We start from the raw sequence: 20,739 nt of genomic DNA, 5'->3' as shown, positions 1-20,739 counted from the left end.
GTGTTTTGTGCATTTTACAATGCAAAAATATCCAGGGTTTAATAATCCTACAGGAAAACATTGGTGTACTTTTAACTTTAAGTTTTCTTTTGGATAGGAGCGACTTCATGAGACAGGAAGTAGGCAGTGAAAGCTATGAAATAATCTTCACGGTATTCCTCTTCTCACGAATATTACATCTGAAGGTTGTCACAGTTATGAAAAGCTATAGAGAAAGCACAAAAGCAATAGTGAATAAATCCACAAGTGAGCCCCAAAGACAAACAAAAGTAATGACTCTCGCATTACTCAGACTTGCATTAAGTACACTGTGAATTGCGTAGCGTGAACGATGATGGAACAGCGTGTGGCACAGCAGCTTAACTCTTACTCTGTTTTCTTCTACGTTTCTGTCAAATTGCTGCATTAAGTGACAGGGATTGTAAAATGGCACTTCCTGAATGTCAAAAGAAATTATCCACTTTTATTTGAATCAAGTGCACTTTAAAAACCAAAGAGGCAATTTGTTGAAGCAGCTTCAAGCCTTTACTGTAACAAATGTCCTTTGTTTCGCTGTTTGGCAGTAGAAAAAGCCTCAGGCTTAAATCACAAAGGTGAGTTTGAAAATCAGACTGACAGATGCTAGGAGTGGTATTGTTGGACATGAAGATTTATTGCAACTTAGTGTCCCATTTCCATTGAACTGATTACTAATATAGACTGCACAGTGGAGTAGTTGCTAGCGGTGTTGCACTGGATCAAAATCTTTGTGTTTGAATTCAGATCAGGATTTTTCTGCATTGAGTGTGCTTTTTTTGCAATTGCATGTGTGGGTTCTCAATCTGCTACCCCATCTTCCTCCCATAGTCCACAAATATGGATGTTAAGTTAATTGGCCTCTCTCTAAATTCTCTTGACTTTTGCTTGTTGGTGCTGAGTGTATCTGTGTTTCATCCAGTAATGTATCCATTATGATCTCTGTTTCTTGGGAAAATACCTATTTACCTTGGAAAAGGTTCTCAGCAGCTTTATTCCTAACTCAGTCCAGATGGCTTGCAGCTCAATTACACACATTTCTGGTCCCCTATAAATACAAAAACTAGAATACAAGGAAGGACAGTAGTTTTTCTATATTTATTTTTCCACACCATTGCTGCATTTTTTCCGGTTTCTCTCCTCTATCCCTCTGTTTGTCTTCTTTTCTGCCAAAACCTGCATTGTTTGATGTGTTAATGATGCTTGCTATTGCAAACCAGATGTTGACCACTGAGGTGCATTGCCGCAATTCAGAGGACTGGTAACATCTTAAAATTGCAGCCTTTGTTATTTTGCCTATAAATTGTCAACGCAGCGTTGACAATCTGTGAACCCTGAAGTGAAAAAAACTTTACAACTCCAATTAAGATTTCCTCATCAAAGAGTCCTTTAATGAAATTTCAAAGAATAGTTGGCCCTTTCTAGTGCTTTTAATTATCTACTTTCCCCTCAGCTAATTGACACCCCCCGATCATTTGGAGCATGAATGAAAGTAAACAGCTACATATCATCAAAGTGTTGTCTTCTTGCTGTGTTTGGAGCCACTTTACTCCAGAACGTGTCCTTCACTACAAGTCTCATGTCTCACTAGATATTTAATCACCTAAACACAGAGAGTTTCCGCAAATGCGTAAGCCATTTTTATCTGGCTTGTTAAGCCAAAATAATGAAAGTGACTGCATGTTTGTTTACTTTTACTTTGAAATGTAGCATAAAAAAATAGAATTCCAGATGGTGAATCAAAACAGGAGCAAAAATTGACAGGATATTTTATGTATGCTTTGAGATGTATCACCTCGTTACAAGCATTTTACTTTTTGTAACTCGTCTTAGGGCGATTCCGGTTGATTCAGGTTTACTGCTCTGAATGTCATGGGAAACAGAAATGTAACGAAACATTTAGAAACATATTAGAATTTCTGAACATTTCTAGAGAGCAACTTGACTGACAATGTTGAAATTTGTTGCAAAACCATACACACATTAATAACATTCAGATAATGTGCCGTTCAAAACTCTGTAGCCGTTTTATAAACTTTGACTTTCAGATACCAGGTTCTGTCTAGTCACTTTATAAGGCATAGTAAATTGCACAGATCCAGACTGTGTAATTTGCATTAAAAACAATTAGAAATGCACTTCCAAAAGTACAAATAAAAAGGCCAGGGTTTCATAATGTTTTCCAAAAAGACAAAATAATTACAGAGCTGACATTTCAAACTGGATTTGTTGCATTAGTGTGTAGCACCATTAGTACAGCTCGCATAACAAAACAGCGCTTTTCGTGTGTAGCTTTTACGTCTCTTGCTTAACCCTGAGATTTTCAAAAGGATATCGACAGTTACAGTTACAGGGCCTGTCCATGGCAGATAAAGGTCGAAAGGTCAAACAGATGAAACAGAGACTCATCCTAAAAGTCTAACTCTCTTATGACCTAAACCACATCTAAAAAATACAGTTTCCTTTACGGGTTCTTACGTCTCCCTGCTCCTTCTGTCTTAATGTTACAAACACTACTGACACTGATAATAGCTAACTTTGAACGTCAACACACGTCAGTTAAATCTGGTAGCTTTTATTTTAGGCAACGCATGGAGCATTCAAGATCAGAAAAGGAAGCATTTGCAGATTGAACTCACCAACAGACAGTTTGTCACAAAAGAAAATGACAGAACTTGACCGTTAGAATAAATTTAATATCAGATTATAGAACCTTGTATTCCAAGTTACTAACTGAATAACGATTCCTAATGTTGCAAGTGTGAAAAGGGATCCTTAGTTACTCTGCCATGGTTGTTTAGCCAGTTATCTGCTCATGGGTGTTTGCATGTTGCATTTAATGTGGGCTCTGATGCAGCTTCACTTTAAAAAACTCATTGTTTCTCAGTTTGCACTGTTCTTCTTCACATCTTCAACAGCCTCACAACTCTTTGTGGTTTGTGACATCATCCTTCAAACTAGATCGTGTTCTTTGTTACAAACAGTCGAGTCTGTTCTTTTCCTACGAAAAGAAGTCAGGCTGAAAAGGTAGCTTCGTTAAGTCAGGCCACCTGTAACCATCGCACCAGAAATGAATCAACCTCAGCCGGTGCATGAGGTTGGTTTTACAAAGGAAGAGAGAAGGTGAAATCTCTGTGCTGTCACAAGGTTCCCAATTCAATATTCAGTGGGCAGATTTAAAACCCCAAACCACATTCAATGGACTTCTCTCTCATTTGGTCTCACTAGAAATAATTATGTTAAAGTTTGAGTTAAAGCCTCTTGCTTTTCTTTAGAACAGAAGTTTTATGGAGTACTGTCAGTATGGAGTGAATTCTCATTCATTTTCCAAGGAAATTTTATTACTGTCTTTTTGATTTAGTATGATAACATGAGCATGTTATCATAGATGAAGAAAAGGATGATCAAGAAGACACACAAAGCCAGGAAACCAGCCTTCTGTTAGCATTTGCAAAAGTGTATTCAGTATCAGCTGATTTTATTTGAAGATGTAAAAAAAGTACTGCACAGAGTTTTACAATTGGTAAAACAACAATATTGCTAAATCCTATTGGCATTGGTTAAAGCTGCATTGAACGCAGCTTTAAGTGAATACTCCAGTGAACGCAGTTTGAACCAGTATATGGAGTCAAACAAAAATAATTTTACCATAAACTGGAGGCATGAAGCTCTGACAAAGAGCCTCACACCTGGAAGTTACAGATAAAGTTTATCCAATGAAAACAAAAATGCATTCAAAGGCAATGGCTGCTGTTCACACTCACTGAACAAGGCCCCACTGCTGAAGAACAAACATGTTGAAACTTGTTTTTAAAGTTTAGTACAATATATCTGTACAGGTCAGTGAAATACTGAGAGAATGTAGTCTCGTTGGATTAACGCCAAAGCTGAACTCTTTGGATATCGATATACATGTCACCTTTGGAGGAAAAGATTTTCCACACATCAGCTGAAAGAAATCACCCCAACAATAAACCTTGCAGGTGGGAATATCATGGAGTGGAATATTTTACAACATGTGGTACTGACAGTTCACATATAATTGAAGGAAGAATGGAAGGTGAAATTTACCAGGGCATTATTGATAATCAGATCAGAATCTGACGATGAATTAATTATGAACATGATCGTGACATACACAGCCACGAAACCTTTAAGTGGTTTCCAAGAGCTTAAAAGTGAAAGTAAAGCACGTCTAGCTAAATGTCTGTGGAAGGAACTGAGAGGAACTTCAGATCATTTAAGATCTGAAAGCATCTATGTGGAAGAATAGGTCCAAATCACGCCCGAGTAATTCATGTGATATCTGATTCTCAATGTAGGAGACACGTTAAGTTGTCACAACCAAAACAGGCTTTTCCACAAAGTATATAATCAATTGTAGTGTGTATGTTTGATATCTATTTACAGTTTTATTTCAATATTTTACCCAGAGCTTAACTTGTTGACCAACTGGAGATGCATTTACATCCGTTCTCCTCTCTTCCCTCTTCACTTCCCTAGTTGCATATAAAACCTGGGTGCTGTCAGGGGAATGTTTGTCACAGTTTTAATTGATTTCAACTTTTCTACTGCTGTTCTATTGCTTTTGAAGATTAACATGTAACTACCTTTACTTGAATGGCATGTTGTTTTTTTTGCCTTTATCATATTCAGGATTTGCTAAGAAAAATAGACCTTCATATTTACACTCGGTGTGTAAAAGCAGAGTCATGGATTAAAAATGAACCTTCATAGACACTTTGAGCAATTAAAACACTCAGTAGAATAAAAGAAAAATGTTCAGTTACATTAATTTTTATTAAATTTTAGAGGTGCCAATAAATGTGGCCCCTATGATTTCATTAAAGACATAATGTACTTTGATTAAATATTGTTGTTCTTTTTTTAGTTTAATATGAGAACTATTTAACTGGTCCATCAAGTAAGTAAAGTAAGTAAATACAAGTGGGTGAAGTATTTAACTGAATGGCAGGACATTTGTTTTGTTAAAATCATGGCTCAAATTTTGTTTCAATTGCAATCTAATAGATAGGGAACACATGCTAATGAACCTCGTCATTGAATCATACCAAAGCAGTGAGTGGGATGTGAAAAGGATATCATGTCGTTCCTGTTGGTACAGACTGTGAACTTGCAAACGGGAGGTGATTTGCTTCCTCATGAAATAAGCATTCATCAAATGGATTTTTTTTTTTCTCTCTCAGACTAAATACCATTTAACACCTTTTGGTTCATACAAATATTATGCAACCACGTAATGGATGCTCACTGAAAATGGAAGAATGTGACAATGTATGTGTCATACTTCATTTTATCTTTTGGATTACCATTTATTTGTCTCAGTAAGTCATTGGTGAGTTATTTATTCAAATGAACATGTAGATATTGAACAAATTATGTTATCCAAAGAAAGGTCAGAGAATGACCTGTCAGGGTGTAACCCGCCTCTCGTTCAGTGACAGAAGAAGACTTAAATCCTGCAAGGTAAAGCGAGGTTGGTTGGTTGGTTGGTTGGTTGGTTGGTTGGATGGTTGGTTGGTTCGATGGATGGATGGATGGATGGATGGGTGGGAGAACTGGATAAAATATTTTCTGCATATGATAAATGCATATAACATTGGTAGCTTAGTTTTGTAAATAAGACTTTAAAACTGCTCATGCACGACCTTAAATTCTGCAGAAGTTTTCTTGAATTCACCAGTTTAATCATTTTCCTCCTGTAACTAAATCTATAGTTCTCAGAGAACTTTCAAAGGATCCAAATGATCTAATTGTACAAAAGTATCTGCCAGGAAGTGTATATATAATCCAGAGGACTATATATACACTATGGTGCCGTACAGGCTGTCACCAATTATTATTGGAAGGGATATGGAACGATGGAGAGAAACTGGAGATTTCTCTAAAATTGAAGAAGAGATGTGACAGAAACTGTTCAGGAAGTGTGCTGAGAAAGCAACTCTGATGAAGTCACCAGGAATTTCATGTGACATGTGGCAATTTCCATAAGGCTGGACTAAGACGTTTGGTTGCCAGACATTATTATTCTTTTTCTGTTTGAAATCTCCCTTAACATCAGTGGAGAATGTTTTACTGCCTTACAACAGCAAAGTTGAAATTTTGGCCACAATTCCAAACAGGACAGTCATATTTGATGAATTAGAATATTTGTTCTTGTTAGTACCTTTTGAAAATAACAATATTAACCCTGAAGTAGGTAATTCATTGTTAAAACTGTCACTATGTTGTGACAGTGTAATACGACACAGATAATTTATGAATAAAATCAAACTCTTCTACCTCCTACCTTGGCACCTCCTGCCAACAGAATATGCCACTCAGTCAGCCAATCAGATTAAGGAGGAGGGTCTTAGCACTGTCAATCATGTGCATGTTGCGTTGCTCAATCGTTGGTCTTAAACACAAGCAAACAGTAATGCTTCTGAACATTTCAGGTTTTTTGGGAGTCAGTATGAACTGAATGAAAGCCATAAAACAAACTTCTTTCTACCAAAACGACCAAATGATGGGACTGATCAACAAAGTAGTTCATTTATGCAACCTGTTTCTTGAAGCTGCTTTGTTTATCTTCCTTCTAACAGATTTATTTTGCAGTTCAGTTTTACAGGACAGATATGACATGAGGAAAAGGTTTTATTGTTATCTGTCAAGGCCTCTAGCAGGGGTTTGTATACTTTTAAAAGCTCCTGTAAATATATGTCTTTTTTATTACACTGACTAAAACTATCAAGCACAACGTGTACGAAGACATAAAAATGTTGAAAACCGCAGATTGAACTAAGTTTTAAAACTAACACAGACTGACAAAGCCACTTCGTCTGTGCAGTAGCTAATGAGTTGGCTCATTTATTAAGTCCTCCAGCAGGGAAGCACCATGCAGAAGCACGGTGGACAAAAGCTTTTAGAGTACTAGACTGCTAGAGTCTCACATTAAAATACGGCAAAGCACTTTGGATTTGGTAGCAGAAGAGCCTTTGTGCGGCGAGCTGATAACCACTTATGCAGATTTCGGAGAGCGGGTCAGGAGAGCATGATACAGCTCAGTGTATTTGTTAACACTGAATAATGGGAGCAGGTAAACTTTGGAGAGAGCTGTAATCTCCACTATTTTTAGGTGAGAGTAGTTTTCCGCTTCGGCGCTTGCATGCTGTTTTGCAGAAAAGCAGGTGTTGACATTTTTGAGAAAGAATCCCAAACAATTTTTTTTAAATTAAAAAAGCAGTGTTTATTTACATGAAACTTGAATATTCTGCTCCATTGAGGAGGCTGATTAAATATCTTACAATTATTGAGATAAATTACATTAGTTCTGTTTATAAATTTAAGGTATTGTCATACAAACATCGATCTATTCTGCTCACAATAGAACACTCAGGCATGGCTTCTTTCAACATCGTTTATTATTTACTTCCATCCATCCTCTTTGACCTGCTTCCCTGTTTGTCCTGAAAGAAAAGCATCTCCACAGCATAATGCTGCCACCACCATGCTTCAACTGGTAATTACACTAAAGGGTGTTAGTTTTCTGTCAAACATAGTATTTTGCCTGTTGACCAAAACCAAACTGGGGTTGTCCTTTGTATACAGAAAAACGTCAGCAGGTGCACATCTCTCTTCTTTCTGCTTCCTATTCACTTTGCAGTCTTCTTCCACATCCAGACAAATTAACTTCAGTCGCAACTTGGTATTATAAGAGTTGGACCGACTGCAGTGCATGCTAGTCATAATTATGACTGTCGGAGAGAAGAGACGTGCACAAGGTTCTGCATCTCTCCCCTGTTAATAAATGTTACTCAACAGGACTGAGCTCCGGGGCAAACAGAGCACCAAAAAAAAAGTGTTTATTGACAGATTTTAATTGGTATCTAATAGTTGTTTGATGTGCAGCAGTGAATGGATCCATTCACAGAGTCACACTGAGTGCTTTCTTGCATCCAACACCAGGAGTGTCGTCGCTGCCAAGCCGTCACAGGTGCAGGATGTGGAGCGGCGGCGGCGGCGGCGGCGGCGGCGGAGTTTTTGGCTCGTCCCAAAGACAGCTTTCATTTCATTTCCTCGAGGCAGGTGCTGTGAGGTTTCCTGTTTCTCTTGGTCAGTGAGGGATGGTTTTTGTCTTCATTTGCCAGCTAGTGTGGTCTGTTTGTAGTGCTGGATTCCGCCATTTCGACTGAGTGTTAGAGAGAGATATGAAAGGGTTGGAAGGAAAGAAATCCGCTTGGAACAACTGCTGCTCTTCCGCTTTGCTTAAGTGATTATGTTTCTAAAGCAAGACTTCTCTGTACTATTTCATATTTAGCCTTTGATGTATTTATTTACTCAGTGCTGTCTTGTTGGAGAATAATAAAAGAGAGGTAAGCATTAAACGAAAAAAAAAAAACTTGTACTGTTATAAAATATAAAGCCCTTCCACCAGATGTCCAAGTGAAGATGAAATACAAATCTTACACTAAAGGCTATAAATTGGCCAAATATGGTTGTTGTCCGACAGGAAATAGTCTGGCTAAACAGCTGTGCACAAGGAGGCAGATCAAGAGAAAGCAGGAACAGAGAGCGGTGCGGAGGAGAGAGGAAAGAGATGTAGTCTTTGAGAAAATTAGCACTTCTCTGAATAACCACTGCGAACTGTAATTTGTTATGACGACGCGTGGGTGCGGTGCCAGAGGATTACAGTCTGCGTGTGGCAGAGAGAGAGAGATGAATTGCAGGTCCCAGTCTTTTCCAAAGGCAGCAGCAGAAGGACAAATTGACACAAGGGCTTTTGCGTGATTCTCCCCTTTATCAAGGTGCGGCCATGTTGGACCAGAGGCAGGTTTTCACAGACATTTCATATCCGAAGGAGCTTCATGTTCTTCCTACCACAAGTAAAGACAGGGTGGGGTTTGTGAGCCACACTTGCTCATAAAAGAGACTATTTCTCTGGATTTGAGGAAGATGCTCAAGAACATTTTGGTGTCAATCAGTCAGTCAATTTGTCTTTATTTATGGAGCACTTTTCTTACACAAGGAGGGCACCACTAAGTGTTTTATGTAAGACTGAAACAGAAAGCAAAGACAGACAAACCACAAAACAATAAAGAAGAAAACATTATGAGCTAAACAACAGCAAGGCATGGAAAAAACATTCACAGGAATGTGTGATTAACAGATATAATCAGACGTGGTTCACAGAATTTTGAGAGTGGGAAGAATGACATAATAAATAATTAAAACAGGAATAAAGAAGTACATGCGTATTGAAAAGAAACAAAAATAATTTTATTAAACTAAAACCAACTGATTGAAAAATGTAGTGGGCTGTTTAAAATCAACACAGGGAGTTCAGCGAAAAGTGCAAAAAAATCTTTTTCAGATATTTAATAAACTCGGTCAGTTCTAATGTTGTTCTTAACAGGAAAATGTTGACAGCTTCCTTTTGACCATGGAGTCGGTCTTTCTCTCTGCAGAGGAGTTGAAGCGTCTTGCTGTGTTGTTCTCTAGGGATGACAGGATGGAGCGAGAGATGAATAGATGGATGTGGGTGTTGGATTTAGACCTATCCTCATTACAACCCAGCAGGGGTTGTAATGGGATGGAATCTTATAGGACTGGGAAAGTATTTCACATTTACTTAACTTCCTCAAAATGAAGTTATCTGTGGATATTAGTAGCTGTTCCTTAGATGAGGACAGTAGTAAAAAAGTGATTTGGCTAACACAATAAAAGCATCTCTTAAATATGAATGATTTTAAAAAGTCATTACTAGCACCTTGTAACCATTTATAAAATGTAAAAGCTGGACAGCGCAAAAACAAAATCTCTCACAACCCACAGTCACTTTTCCATATTTCTCTCTCTCTCTCTTCTTTATTTAACACAGCCATGAAGTCGGACCGCAAACGTCTCAAGGCGGAGAAGGCCGACCTGGTGAACCAGATGCAGCAGCTTTATGCCACACTAGAGAGCCGGGAGGAGCAGCTTCGGGACTTCATACGCAACTACGAGCAGCACAGGAAAGTATGGCCTGCTCATAGACTCGTGTGGCACATTTGGCTGACAAACGTACAGGCCTGGAACTTTTGCTGTTGTGCTCATTGGCTTGGCATTGCACAAAAACACCTCATAGGTAAAGATGATCAATATCATCTTCATCTGTGAAGCTTTGACAGTTAAATCAGTGAGTCCTTACTCTGTTTGTGAATATTTGTGTGGAGTGTCGGTGATACTCTTATTTCTGTTATTTTGCCTAATAAAACCAGTTAAACATGTAGAGTGACAAGACAATTCTAGTTGCTTTTTTCCACATCTGAGTCATGTGGTAGGGCTTTATATGTGAAGCAATCCATCAGGATCTGTGTGTCTGCTAGGAGAGCGAGGATGCAGTAAAGGCTCTGGCCAAGGAGAAAGACCTCCTGGAGAGGGAGAAGTGGGATCTGAGACGGCAGACCAAGGAGGCCACGGAGCACACAGGGATGCTGCGCTCCCAGCTCGACCTCAAGGAGAACCGCATCAAGGAGCTGGAGGCTGAACTTGCCATGGTGAGACAGAGGAGCAGACATGAGGGGGCTTGTTTAACAGAAAGATGCACTCAGGATGAGGCAGTGAAATCTATAGTGGAGTGACAAACTAAATACAACAAGTTTAAATAAAAGAAAATGTTTATTTTACTAGGTTTTTCTAGAGAACATAGTCATGTCTTGCTATATTATATGCAGAAATATTGTTCGCATTTAGGCATTTGTTATATAAATAAAGAGTAGCAAGAAGCCAGATTCTAGTTAGCTTTACCAAATTAGACTCTTTTTTTCCTACTACACTCTTCCACAGCTGAATTTATGAGTTGAATTGACTTAAGACTCATAAAATTGCCTGAGAAGCCTAGTCAATATTTTAGTATAATTTATAGAAACTTAAACTCTTAGCTCTCTAGCTTCTGTTAGTAGCTTTTTTTTTTGCTCTCATCTACAAAATGAAAACAGATTATTCCACGATTTCAATGTGAAGTAGAGAGGGGTCTTAGGCTTCTCTACCATACCAGTGCAGGAAAAAAAAAAACAACACATTGCTGTCCCTCCCCAACCTGCTGCTGTACGCCACCTACTAAAACAAGGATATGTATTTCTATGACACTTTTCTTTCACTTAACAGAATCAAATGCTTATCTTTTTATGATTAGGTCTCTTTAAAAAAGCTATAAAAACTGTTCATGTCATACCTGTAATGAACAATATACTTCATAAAATTAGCAGCAACATAATTGTTGCTTTTCTGTTTTCATTACGGTGAGGTCATGTTGTTCAGTTTTGCTGTAATTCATTTTCTTAAATCTTACAACAGTCCATGCCAAGAAGTACGGAAGTGGATTAGGGCCACTGAAAAGAGAAAGAAAAAAAAAAAGACTTTAATGTGAGATTTCTGACTTTTTTTATCAGAATTCAGAGGTTTTTTTTAAGTGGCCCTAATCCTTTTTCATACAAGAGATTTATTTTTTATAGGAAGTGTGATCAATAGAAACAAAAAGAAATGGAAACAAATCATTTAATTACTTTTACCACTACATTATGTTTTGCTTATTAAGATTTGTATTTCATAGTGTTAGTATTTATATACTAAATGATTATACTAAAAGAAAATACTAAAGAAGTGCTAGAGTGCTGTGTATAGTCTGTCACATACGGTGTTTTACTTAAAACATTTGATTAAAACAAACAAAAAAAAAAGTTGTTTAAATTTGCAACACAGCAATTCCTCATGTCTCCAACCCCCCAGATGAGTAACTGTGTCAATCAGAGAATGGAGTTCCGGGTGTTTGAGCGGCTTGTGGACAGGGACTACTCTCCTAGGGTCACGGCGGTAAGACAGGCCCACAGTTTGAAAATAAATTTCACCTGTTTTGATCCCAACTCTCCCCGGAAATCTCCCCTACCTGTCACCCAGTTTTGATTTTCTGGGAAGCATTCCACCTCAGATGCACGTTTCTTTTTTTTCTTCTTCTTCTTTATGTAATTCCCCAGCCTGCCCTTGTCTGACCCCAGTGATCCTAACATGGGAAATGCCACAGATTAGAACAGTGATCAACCTGAATGCTATAAAACTCATCTGTATTCTGACACCTAAATGCGCTGAACATTTTTGAGTGCATCCAGTTTTGCATGTCAAAAAAAAAAAGTGACTGATAATTGTTTGACTACCACTAAAGTAGATGTGATTGCGGTGACGCTGATTGTGGTGGTGAATTGTGGCCTGCCGTGCTCGGCATGATAATAAGATTTGAACAATAACAATATTTGAAGCGATTTTTAAACAGCAACGTGTCACAGCTAATCAGAAAACACAGGCTGGTGGGGGAAAAAATGAAAGAATATTTGTTTCTTCTGAGCATATTTTGGGGTGAAAAACATATCTTCTAAGGCTGCAGAAGCTCATTGTTGTGTGTGAAAAAAGCCTCAAAGCAAATGTATTCATTAAAGTTATAGAAAGACTTAATTGTTTTTCATTTCCTTAGTTATTTTGCACAACACCGACCCCCCAGCTTCCACCCTCTTAGCAGCAATTGCTTCATGCCTCTTATCAGTATTCTCCCCCCCCTTTTTTTTTTATTTATTTACTTTTTTTATTGAATAATTTTGTCATCACTCCCAGGAGTGAGAGTGAGAAATTTTTTGCACTGCAAAAACAGAATGAGAAAACAGACAGATTATTACAGATAAAAGAGCAACATGACGAGCCGGAAGGCAAGCTCACACATATGTGTGCACTAACACGTTGCAGCTTTCTGGATGCATAACATGTCTGCGAGTAAAACAGGGCGCAAAAATAGTAATAACGGGAGCCAGAGAAGCAGCATCATGCTCAGAAACACGCGTGGTGAAAAGACCCTGTGCAGCATGAACATGTGTGTGTGTCTGTTTATCTCCTTAAGGCCAAACAGTCACTAGCCACGCTGACAAAGGATGTGCCCAAGCGCCACTCATTGGCCATGCCCCCGGAGGCGGTCGTCAATGGCAACAACCAGGAGTGGGTGATGCAGGCGGATCTTCCCCTGACTGCTGCCATCAGGCAAAGTCAGCAGACCCTCTACGTCCACACAGGCCATCCCACTGACAGACAAGGTAGGCCAACACGAGGGCAGATTGCCTCGTAACATGTTGAGATTGTGGCCCCATTGCTTACAAACTGCATGCTCACGTGAAGCTGGTCTCTACGCATTAAATCGCGCCATCTGCTAAATATTATGATGTTCCAGCTGTATTATGTCATGCGCTTTATTTCCTCTGAAGTGGCAGCCAAGGATAAGTTGCATGTGAAATGCATGTGGTCAGTCCTAAATGGAATACTTGTTTGAATTCTTATGTTGACATTTTTCAGGTTTCATCTTTGTCAGAGTCGAAAAAGAAACAAGATCTCATATGACTTACAAGCATTAGTCTAAAAGAATGGTGAAGCTATGTTACTTATGTTACTACACACAAATTCTGATGTTTTTGGAAAGGCGTACGGGCTTTGCCAAACAATGGTTTCCGACATTAAAAAAAGCATAGAAAAAAGCAATAAAGTAGAGAAAACGCTGCATAAATTAGCCTTGCAGCTGTACAAAACCCTTAAAATGCATTGTTTTAAATGGCAGCCGTAGATCCACACACCAGTTGCTAACTAATTGGGGACATCTGGAGGAAGTCGCGGACGAACGCAAGAAGACAGGGAAGATGTGGGAACAGTCACGAACTCCAAATTGCATTGCAATTGGCTGTACTTTATGTATCAGTCTCATTGGTTCGGGCACACGCTCTCTAAACCTCTGTGAAGCTGTTTCCCTGTTGCTTAGCAACTGCAGCTGGTTAGAAAAATATACCCTCTTTTTCTGCCTCCATTTATCTGTAGGCTAATTTTTATTCTGTGGTGTTGTACTAATATTGAGGGTCCACCATATTTTGTTTTATTTTTTTTCCCCCTCATTTTGTACCGTTGGTGCCCCAAACTCCCGAGACAAAGGTAAGCCTGTCCTCTCTCCCCTCTTGTCCCGTTTAGTGGCTGCGGTGCGAGTGAGCCCCATCCACTCGCGTCAGCCCTCCATCATCTCTGACGCCTCTGCAGTGGAGGGAGATCGGTCGTCTACACCCAGCGACATAAACTCGCCACGTCACCGGACTCACTCCCTCTGCAATGTAAGAGCTGCCCGCCTCTGCGCCCTCCCAAGTAATCACCTGTTCTGCTCTCGTAGTAACTGCTGACTGCTCCACTGCCTGGCCGCTGTTGTTTCCCCCTCGCCGTCGTTTTGGCTGAGTTCACATTTGCCCCATGCATTTCTGTTGTGCACTCACTCTGGAGACGTGATATGAATTTTTTGTGGTGATTTAAAAACAAAAACACAAGAACTAATTGGGTAGTAAATAGGTGCATGCCCAACAGCATGAAAAGTTTCATCTCTCCTTTCTGTTGTGATCTCTTTTGGTATTTTTTTGCACCTCTTCTGCTCTTGTAACACACCTTTTCTGTGGTCGTCAGTTCAGTTATTTTCCTCTCGTTCCTCCTGCAGTCCCTAGAAGATCTGGAGGAGGCGAAGCGTAAGAAGAAGAAAGAGAAGATGGGGCTCGGCTCGCTGTCGCGTGTCTTTGCCCGGGGAAAGCAACGCAAGTCTCTGGACCCCGGTTTGTTTGATGGTACTTCCACACCCGATTATTACATAGAAGAGGATGCAGACTGGTAAAAGCACAGCTCTCTGAGTGAACCCACCTGTGGACCATGATGCATTTTAATGTGTGAGAGGATGGATGCTGGAGTGTATAGATATAATATAATACATGCACCTGTTTAGCCCCACCAGAAGGGGGATAATTGTACGTGTGTGTGTATGTGCGTGTCGGCGTGCATATGCGTGGTTAGGCCAACGGTCAGAGGCCAAGTCAGGAGCCAGAGGCGCGTCTTGCTTCGCCGAAGTGTAACTCTTATTGAACATATTGCACCTGTATGTATGTACACTTCTGTAAATAGAAACACAGCAACAATGTTGACTTGCTCTGTTAAAGCTGTGTTACTGGATCTTCTTCTTGACTTTTTGTTTTCAAAAAGCTGGAAACTTGAAGGACTGCTGTATCTGTAAATAACAACGGTTGTTGTGTACTCTGTGCTTGTAAATGTCTCCATGTTCCGATTAACTTTTGTTAATTTTGACACAAATTCCCTTCACAACTCAAAGCTCCTTTGTTTTTGTTTTCTTTTGTCCTGCCTGGTCCTCCCCTCCCTTTTCACACAGCCATGATGAGAACAGTTTCCTGTAGGCAACATGCAGACTCCTCAGTTCCAACAACAATTCGATTATCATTTATCGCATTCCTCAGAAAACGAAAACTGAACAGGGGCTCTAACCGCTGAGCACGGGGTCAGCTTTTTACGCTGACCCATTTGTTCCACAGCAAAATGAAGCCAAACAGGAAATGCAAAAAAAAACATGATTTCTATCTGCTAAGATAGAACGTACAGTGCCTTGTCAAGGTATTCATACCCCTTGATTTTTTTCTTTTCTCCACGTTTTTGCAAAATAACTAATTATTTAATTCCATCCTATTGATGCTCTGGTTGTATATCTAGATATAAAAAAAATTTGTTCTATATCCATAGCAGATTTTTACTCCAGGATTGCTCCATCCATGTTTCTATCAACTCTAACCAGCTTCCCACAAATCATGATACTGCCACCACTGTATTTTACCAATGGGGTTAGGCCAAAACGTTACATTCTGTTTTCACCTGACCAGAGATCATGCTGTACGAGCCTAACTGAGAGTTCATAAAATAGAATCGAGGGCAGATCAAGTTGATGTAAAATTGACTTATTCCTGTCTTTTCACAATGCCTTTCTCCTTGTCCGTCTTTCTTTGAGGTCAGATTTGTTAAGTGAACAGCTAAGAGTTTTCTGTTTTTGTCCCAACTGAGATGTGGATCTCTGTAGCTCCTTCTAACTTTTAAGTAGGCATCTTAGCTGCTTCTCTCATGAGCCAGAATGCATTGATAAAACTCCTTAACAAACTAATATCAAAGATATTAACAAATAGCTGTCGCTGCATTTGATAAGTACTTCTTAAAGCTAAATAATATTGAACGTCTTTTCATGTTGTTCAGTCCCTCTGGGATTTCACATTTGTGATTCTTTTTGCAATCAAAATCACTGATTATGTGGACCTAACGAGGAAGTTTGCAATAATTGCATTTATGTACGACCTAAATTATGACTTTGTTAATCATCGCATCGATCACAGACTAACTAATAATTTGACATCACATGAGGCTGAGGCTACAGTGTTGTAAAAGTAAGTAATACTGCCCCTTACAGGAGAAAGTTGCCAGTATTTTTCACAATTTATGGCTTAAATTTTGAAACAAACTAACAGTTATGCACTAGACTAACAAAAATACGGGGATCCATTAATTTTGCGTGAATTTCTGATTGCTAAAAACCAGGGGGACTAATTGATGTAATTTAGCGTCTGGAGTCTAGAGGGCCACATACAAAGCTATGGTGGGCCAGATTTGTCCCCCGAGCATTGAGTTTGACACATATGTTTTAGTAGGTATTAATGGCGTGTTTAACATCACTTTGTGATAAGCTAAAATTTTAAAAGGTATTTTTTTCTAATCTAACTCAGATTTAATCTGCAGCACAACTTTAACCTTGATGTGCCTCCAGTGACCCTTGATCTTTATGGTGTTGCTAAATGGTTTCTACATCATTCACTTATTTTATTTTTTTTTTTTTTTAGATCAACCATGAATGCTTCCACGGTTATGGGTTGCTCTGTGTCAGTCCATCACATAAAATCCATTGAAGTTTTGTGGCTGTGATGTGACAAAATTATCCAAACGTTCGAGGGATACTTACGCAAGACACTGCACACACATGAACATGTAACATGCACGCAAATAGCCTCAGAACCCCAAAGCATGCTGAGAGGGTTGTGTTGCATATGTTGTCAAGAAGGCACTTTAAAAAAAAAAAAAAAGAGAGGTCAGTTGCTGATTTCATGATGTTTGTTCATGGTTTTGTCAGATTCAAATGTATCCTTTTTGATTTTTGAACTTGACCCTTTCATTTTGTTTGCGTAATCTGTTAGGGTTTAGCAATTTAGCCTTAGTCTGCATCTCCAAGGCAACATTTCCATGTGGATATCAATTTGGAAATCAAGATCAGCAAAGTTGTGAAGAAACCAACACTATTTTTAATCATTCATAGTTTTTCTCCCATTTTCTTGATCTCGCAGTTGCTCGCAGCTATCATTATGCTAATACTCCGAAAAGCTGCTGGGGTTGGATTATAGTTGAGGAGCCTGTCTAAAATTAGAAGCTAGATATAAAGCTGATGGTCAAGACTTTTGCAGACCGCTGGAAGCAAAGTTGTTTTTAATTACCAAAAAAACTGGAACCACAATTAAAAGAAGCGTACATTAAACAAAAGACTCTAACACTGATGAGTGCCATCTCGGGAGGTTAGAAATCAGGTCTTAAGCATACTAATCAAGTAAAAGCATTGCTTTCCAGGTGACCCCCTGAGCTCACTAAACATTCTTCAGTTTAAGCTACTACTGGAAAAAAAAAAAAGCAATTAGCTCTGTGTTAAAGGTTAATAACATTTCTTCAAGCCAAAGAATGTCCAGAGACACAGGATTCTTTTCATCCTGGATCAAATTCGAGTCTGCACTGCCCCCACTGGAAATCTCTTCTCTCCCTGACATTAAATTATCATTAGCTGTACCAAAACCCCCCCAAAACAGTGCCAGATAGCACTGGAGCTATTTTTTAACCAGACTTTATGAGAAAAAAGGATCTTTGAAAAAGTATTTGCTGCCAGATTTTTTTTTTTTTTTACATGGCCACATTACAATGTTTCAGATCATCAAACAAATTTTAATATAAGACATGAAAACCTGAGTAAATGTAAAATGCAGTTTCAAATTATGATTTTAATTCGTTAAGCAACCTGCCCTTGGTTGAAAAAATAATTCCAATCTAAAACCAGCTACTAGTTGTTCCATCCTTGCCAGCAACAACTTCCATCAGGTATTTATGATAATTGACAATGAGTCTTTTACATCACTGTGGAGGAATTTAGTCCACTTTTCTTTGCAAAGGTATTTAAATCAGCCTCACTGGAGGGTTTTAAATAGCCTACTCTAAGTCATTACCAAAGCCTTTAATGCAGATTTAATTCCAAACTTTGACTCAAAGATCTTAATTTTTTTTAATGATTCAGAGGCGGATTAGCTAGTGTGCTAGAGTTGAGATATGGAGCCTTGTGAAGCTTCATGATTCAAGCAAGATTGAGTTTTAAGACAATAACATATGACTGGACATTCTCACATGCTTGATTATCTGAAACATTTAGGCATGACAAAAGCCGAAAATAATATGTAGGAAATTCAAAGATAAACCATCACATATTCGGCTGTATTTATAGGAACAACTCAACCAATTAAGGTGTTCATTATCAAATAATACATAGGAAAACACAGGCTACTTTTATGTTTTCATTTAACCAGTTTTTACCTGCTGACGGGGAAACTACATATCAAATGCAGCATTGTATGATTTCATATTCTGAGCCACGGTGTGTTTTTATTCTGCCACAGATATTTTACTTTTTGTAAATGAGATAGCATTACAGAAATGAGATGAATATTATTGTTATTATTATTGAAGAGTTTTATTTAAAGTCAGAGATGTAGGCCTCAGTGTGGAACTGAGATATTTAGAAGTAGATAGTAGCAACTTTTTAAAGCATGGCAACGACGTTACGCTAAAAAAAAAAAAACAAACAAAAAAAATAAATAAGATTATTTTAAAATAAAATAAGTGATAATGATTTCTATGTGGCTGTCCTTTCTTTTCCTGTGTTTGTGTTGTTTAAGTGTTTTTGTGGTTGTATGTTGTTACTTCTGATTTGTCCCTTTTTTCACGTGGGGGAGCTGCAGTGTGCAGCCTTCAAATGGCCTTTTTTTCTCTGTTTCCCTCTCTCCTTTCTTCAGTCCCAGCTAAATTTTTTCCTACATTTCCCACAAAGCTGCATTAGTTTTCTCAAAACAAAGGGACAAGGGAAGATAAGGCCATATCAGATCTCATGTGTGAGCGCATGGTGTCAATAATGGTGTGTACCATGTGTGCACTAACCTGTAACTCTGACCCCTTCCTGTCAAACTCCCATCCTACTCTCAACACAGTGGAGCGACCCAAGGAGCAACCAGTCACATTCAAAGAAGTTGGAGGAAAGATGATTTCTTGTTGTTTCAACAAAGAGTTGCACTGGGTTGCAAACTGTGTTGGCAGATACCTTCTAACTTTCAAACAACGTCACACACTGACCTGACTAAGCACTTCTTCAAGTTGAAGTGTAGAGTTTTTTTATATATATAGAAAAAAAGATGTAATGTGTGAAACAGAAAGTGAGTGCTGAAACATAAACAGGCTTTTGAGAGCAACAGTAAGTTTTATGATATACATTGGCCAGTTACTTTATTAGCCATATCTTGGTAGATTCTTTTTTTTTTGTTTCTTTAAGAGCCGTTTTTCAATTTTTTGTGACCTGGGTGAACTTGGGCTCACCAAATATGTCAAATCTAACAAAATTGGTAAAAAGAAAAGAAAGAAAGAATGGAAAAAATAACTTGTGGTAGTGTTGGTTTATGTCATATTAATTTCCAATTTTGCTGCTATAATTTTTTTAAAGATATTATTAAATGCATGAGCGGAGGCCACTGAAGGTCAGTCAGGACACTTTATCCAGATCAAACAAAAGTGGTGTCAATGTTTTGTGCATTGTTTGTTTTGTTTTGGACAACAAAATATTGTTTATGCCACTATCATTTTACATACTCTAAAGTGTAGCTAACAGTTTTTCACTTTATCAGTTTTTTTCACTTTATATCCATGATGATATTCTCATATTCCACCATCAAACCAAAGGTTCTCAAAATCTATTACTGAAAAAACAAATACAAACTTAAAGGTCTCATTTTGTTTTGCCAATGGGACATGCAAAACAGCAATTATTTTATAATAATATAAGCTGTATTCTGTTGCAGGCTTTAGTTTATTTGAACTGATTTATGGTGATAATATCTCACATATAGTTGATTTATTTCAGATTTTATATTGCACCCTATTTCCATCGATAAAGGTTTTTATCCCCATCTGAGTCAGATGACTCTTCTAAAATATGACTGATTATGTTCAAACCGAGGGCTGCACAGTGGTGCAGATGGTAGCACTGTTGCCTTGCAGCAAGAAGGTCCTGGGTTCGATTCCCGGCATGGAGTTTGCATGTTCTCCCTGTGCATGCGTGGGTTCTCTCCGGGTTCTCCGGCTTCCTCCCACAGTCCAAAAACATGACTGTCAGGTTAATTGGTCTCTCTAAATTCTCCCTACGGGTGTGTGTGTGCATGGTTGTTTGTCCTGTATGTCTTTGTGTTGCCCTGCGACAGACTGGCGACCTGTCCAGGGTGTACTCCACCTCTCGCCTGGAACGTAGCTGGAGATAGACACCAGCAACCCTCCCAACCCCATTAGGGACAAAGGGTGAACAGAAAATGGATGGATGGATGGATGTTTAAACCTCCGTGTCAAACCAAGTTAATAGAATGTGGTAGAGGTGCTTTCAATCAATATATTTTACCTGCATTTTTCATTTTCTAAGAATTTGTGATGCTAAGAACCTTTATTTACCGTAACTTGAGAGGA

General features: G+C 38.6%; 1 protein-coding gene across 4 annotated transcripts in view; it reads left to right on the top strand.

The window, feature by feature from the left end:
- The window catches only part of LOC114133622 (kazrin), a 151,235-nt gene that overhangs the window by 128,603 nt on the left and 1,893 nt on the right, over positions 1-20,739 (top strand). Inside the window, exons 4-9 of one of the 4 annotated variants that reach the window (XM_027999706.1) lie at positions 9,896-10,032; positions 10,383-10,553; positions 11,785-11,868; positions 12,938-13,127; positions 14,044-14,180; positions 14,552-18,868. In XM_027999706.1, the coding sequence (XP_027855507.1) occupies positions 9,896-10,032; positions 10,383-10,553; positions 11,785-11,868; positions 12,938-13,127; positions 14,044-14,180; positions 14,552-14,722 (890 nt within the window). In that variant the 3' untranslated portion in view covers positions 14,723-18,868. Of the gene's footprint in view, positions 1-9,895; positions 10,033-10,382; positions 10,554-11,784; positions 11,869-12,937; positions 13,128-14,043; positions 14,181-14,551; positions 18,869-20,739 lie in introns of those variants that run through there. The other 3 variants (XR_003593266.1, XM_027999867.1, XM_027999774.1) reach the window with 3 other exon arrangements.

Source organism: Xiphophorus couchianus, chromosome 1 (genome assembly GCF_001444195.1).
Source record: "Xiphophorus couchianus chromosome 1, X_couchianus-1.0, whole genome shotgun sequence".
NCBI lineage: Eukaryota > Metazoa > Chordata > Actinopteri > Cyprinodontiformes > Poeciliidae > Xiphophorus > Xiphophorus couchianus.
This window is presented reverse-complemented; position numbering and strand designations above follow the sequence as displayed.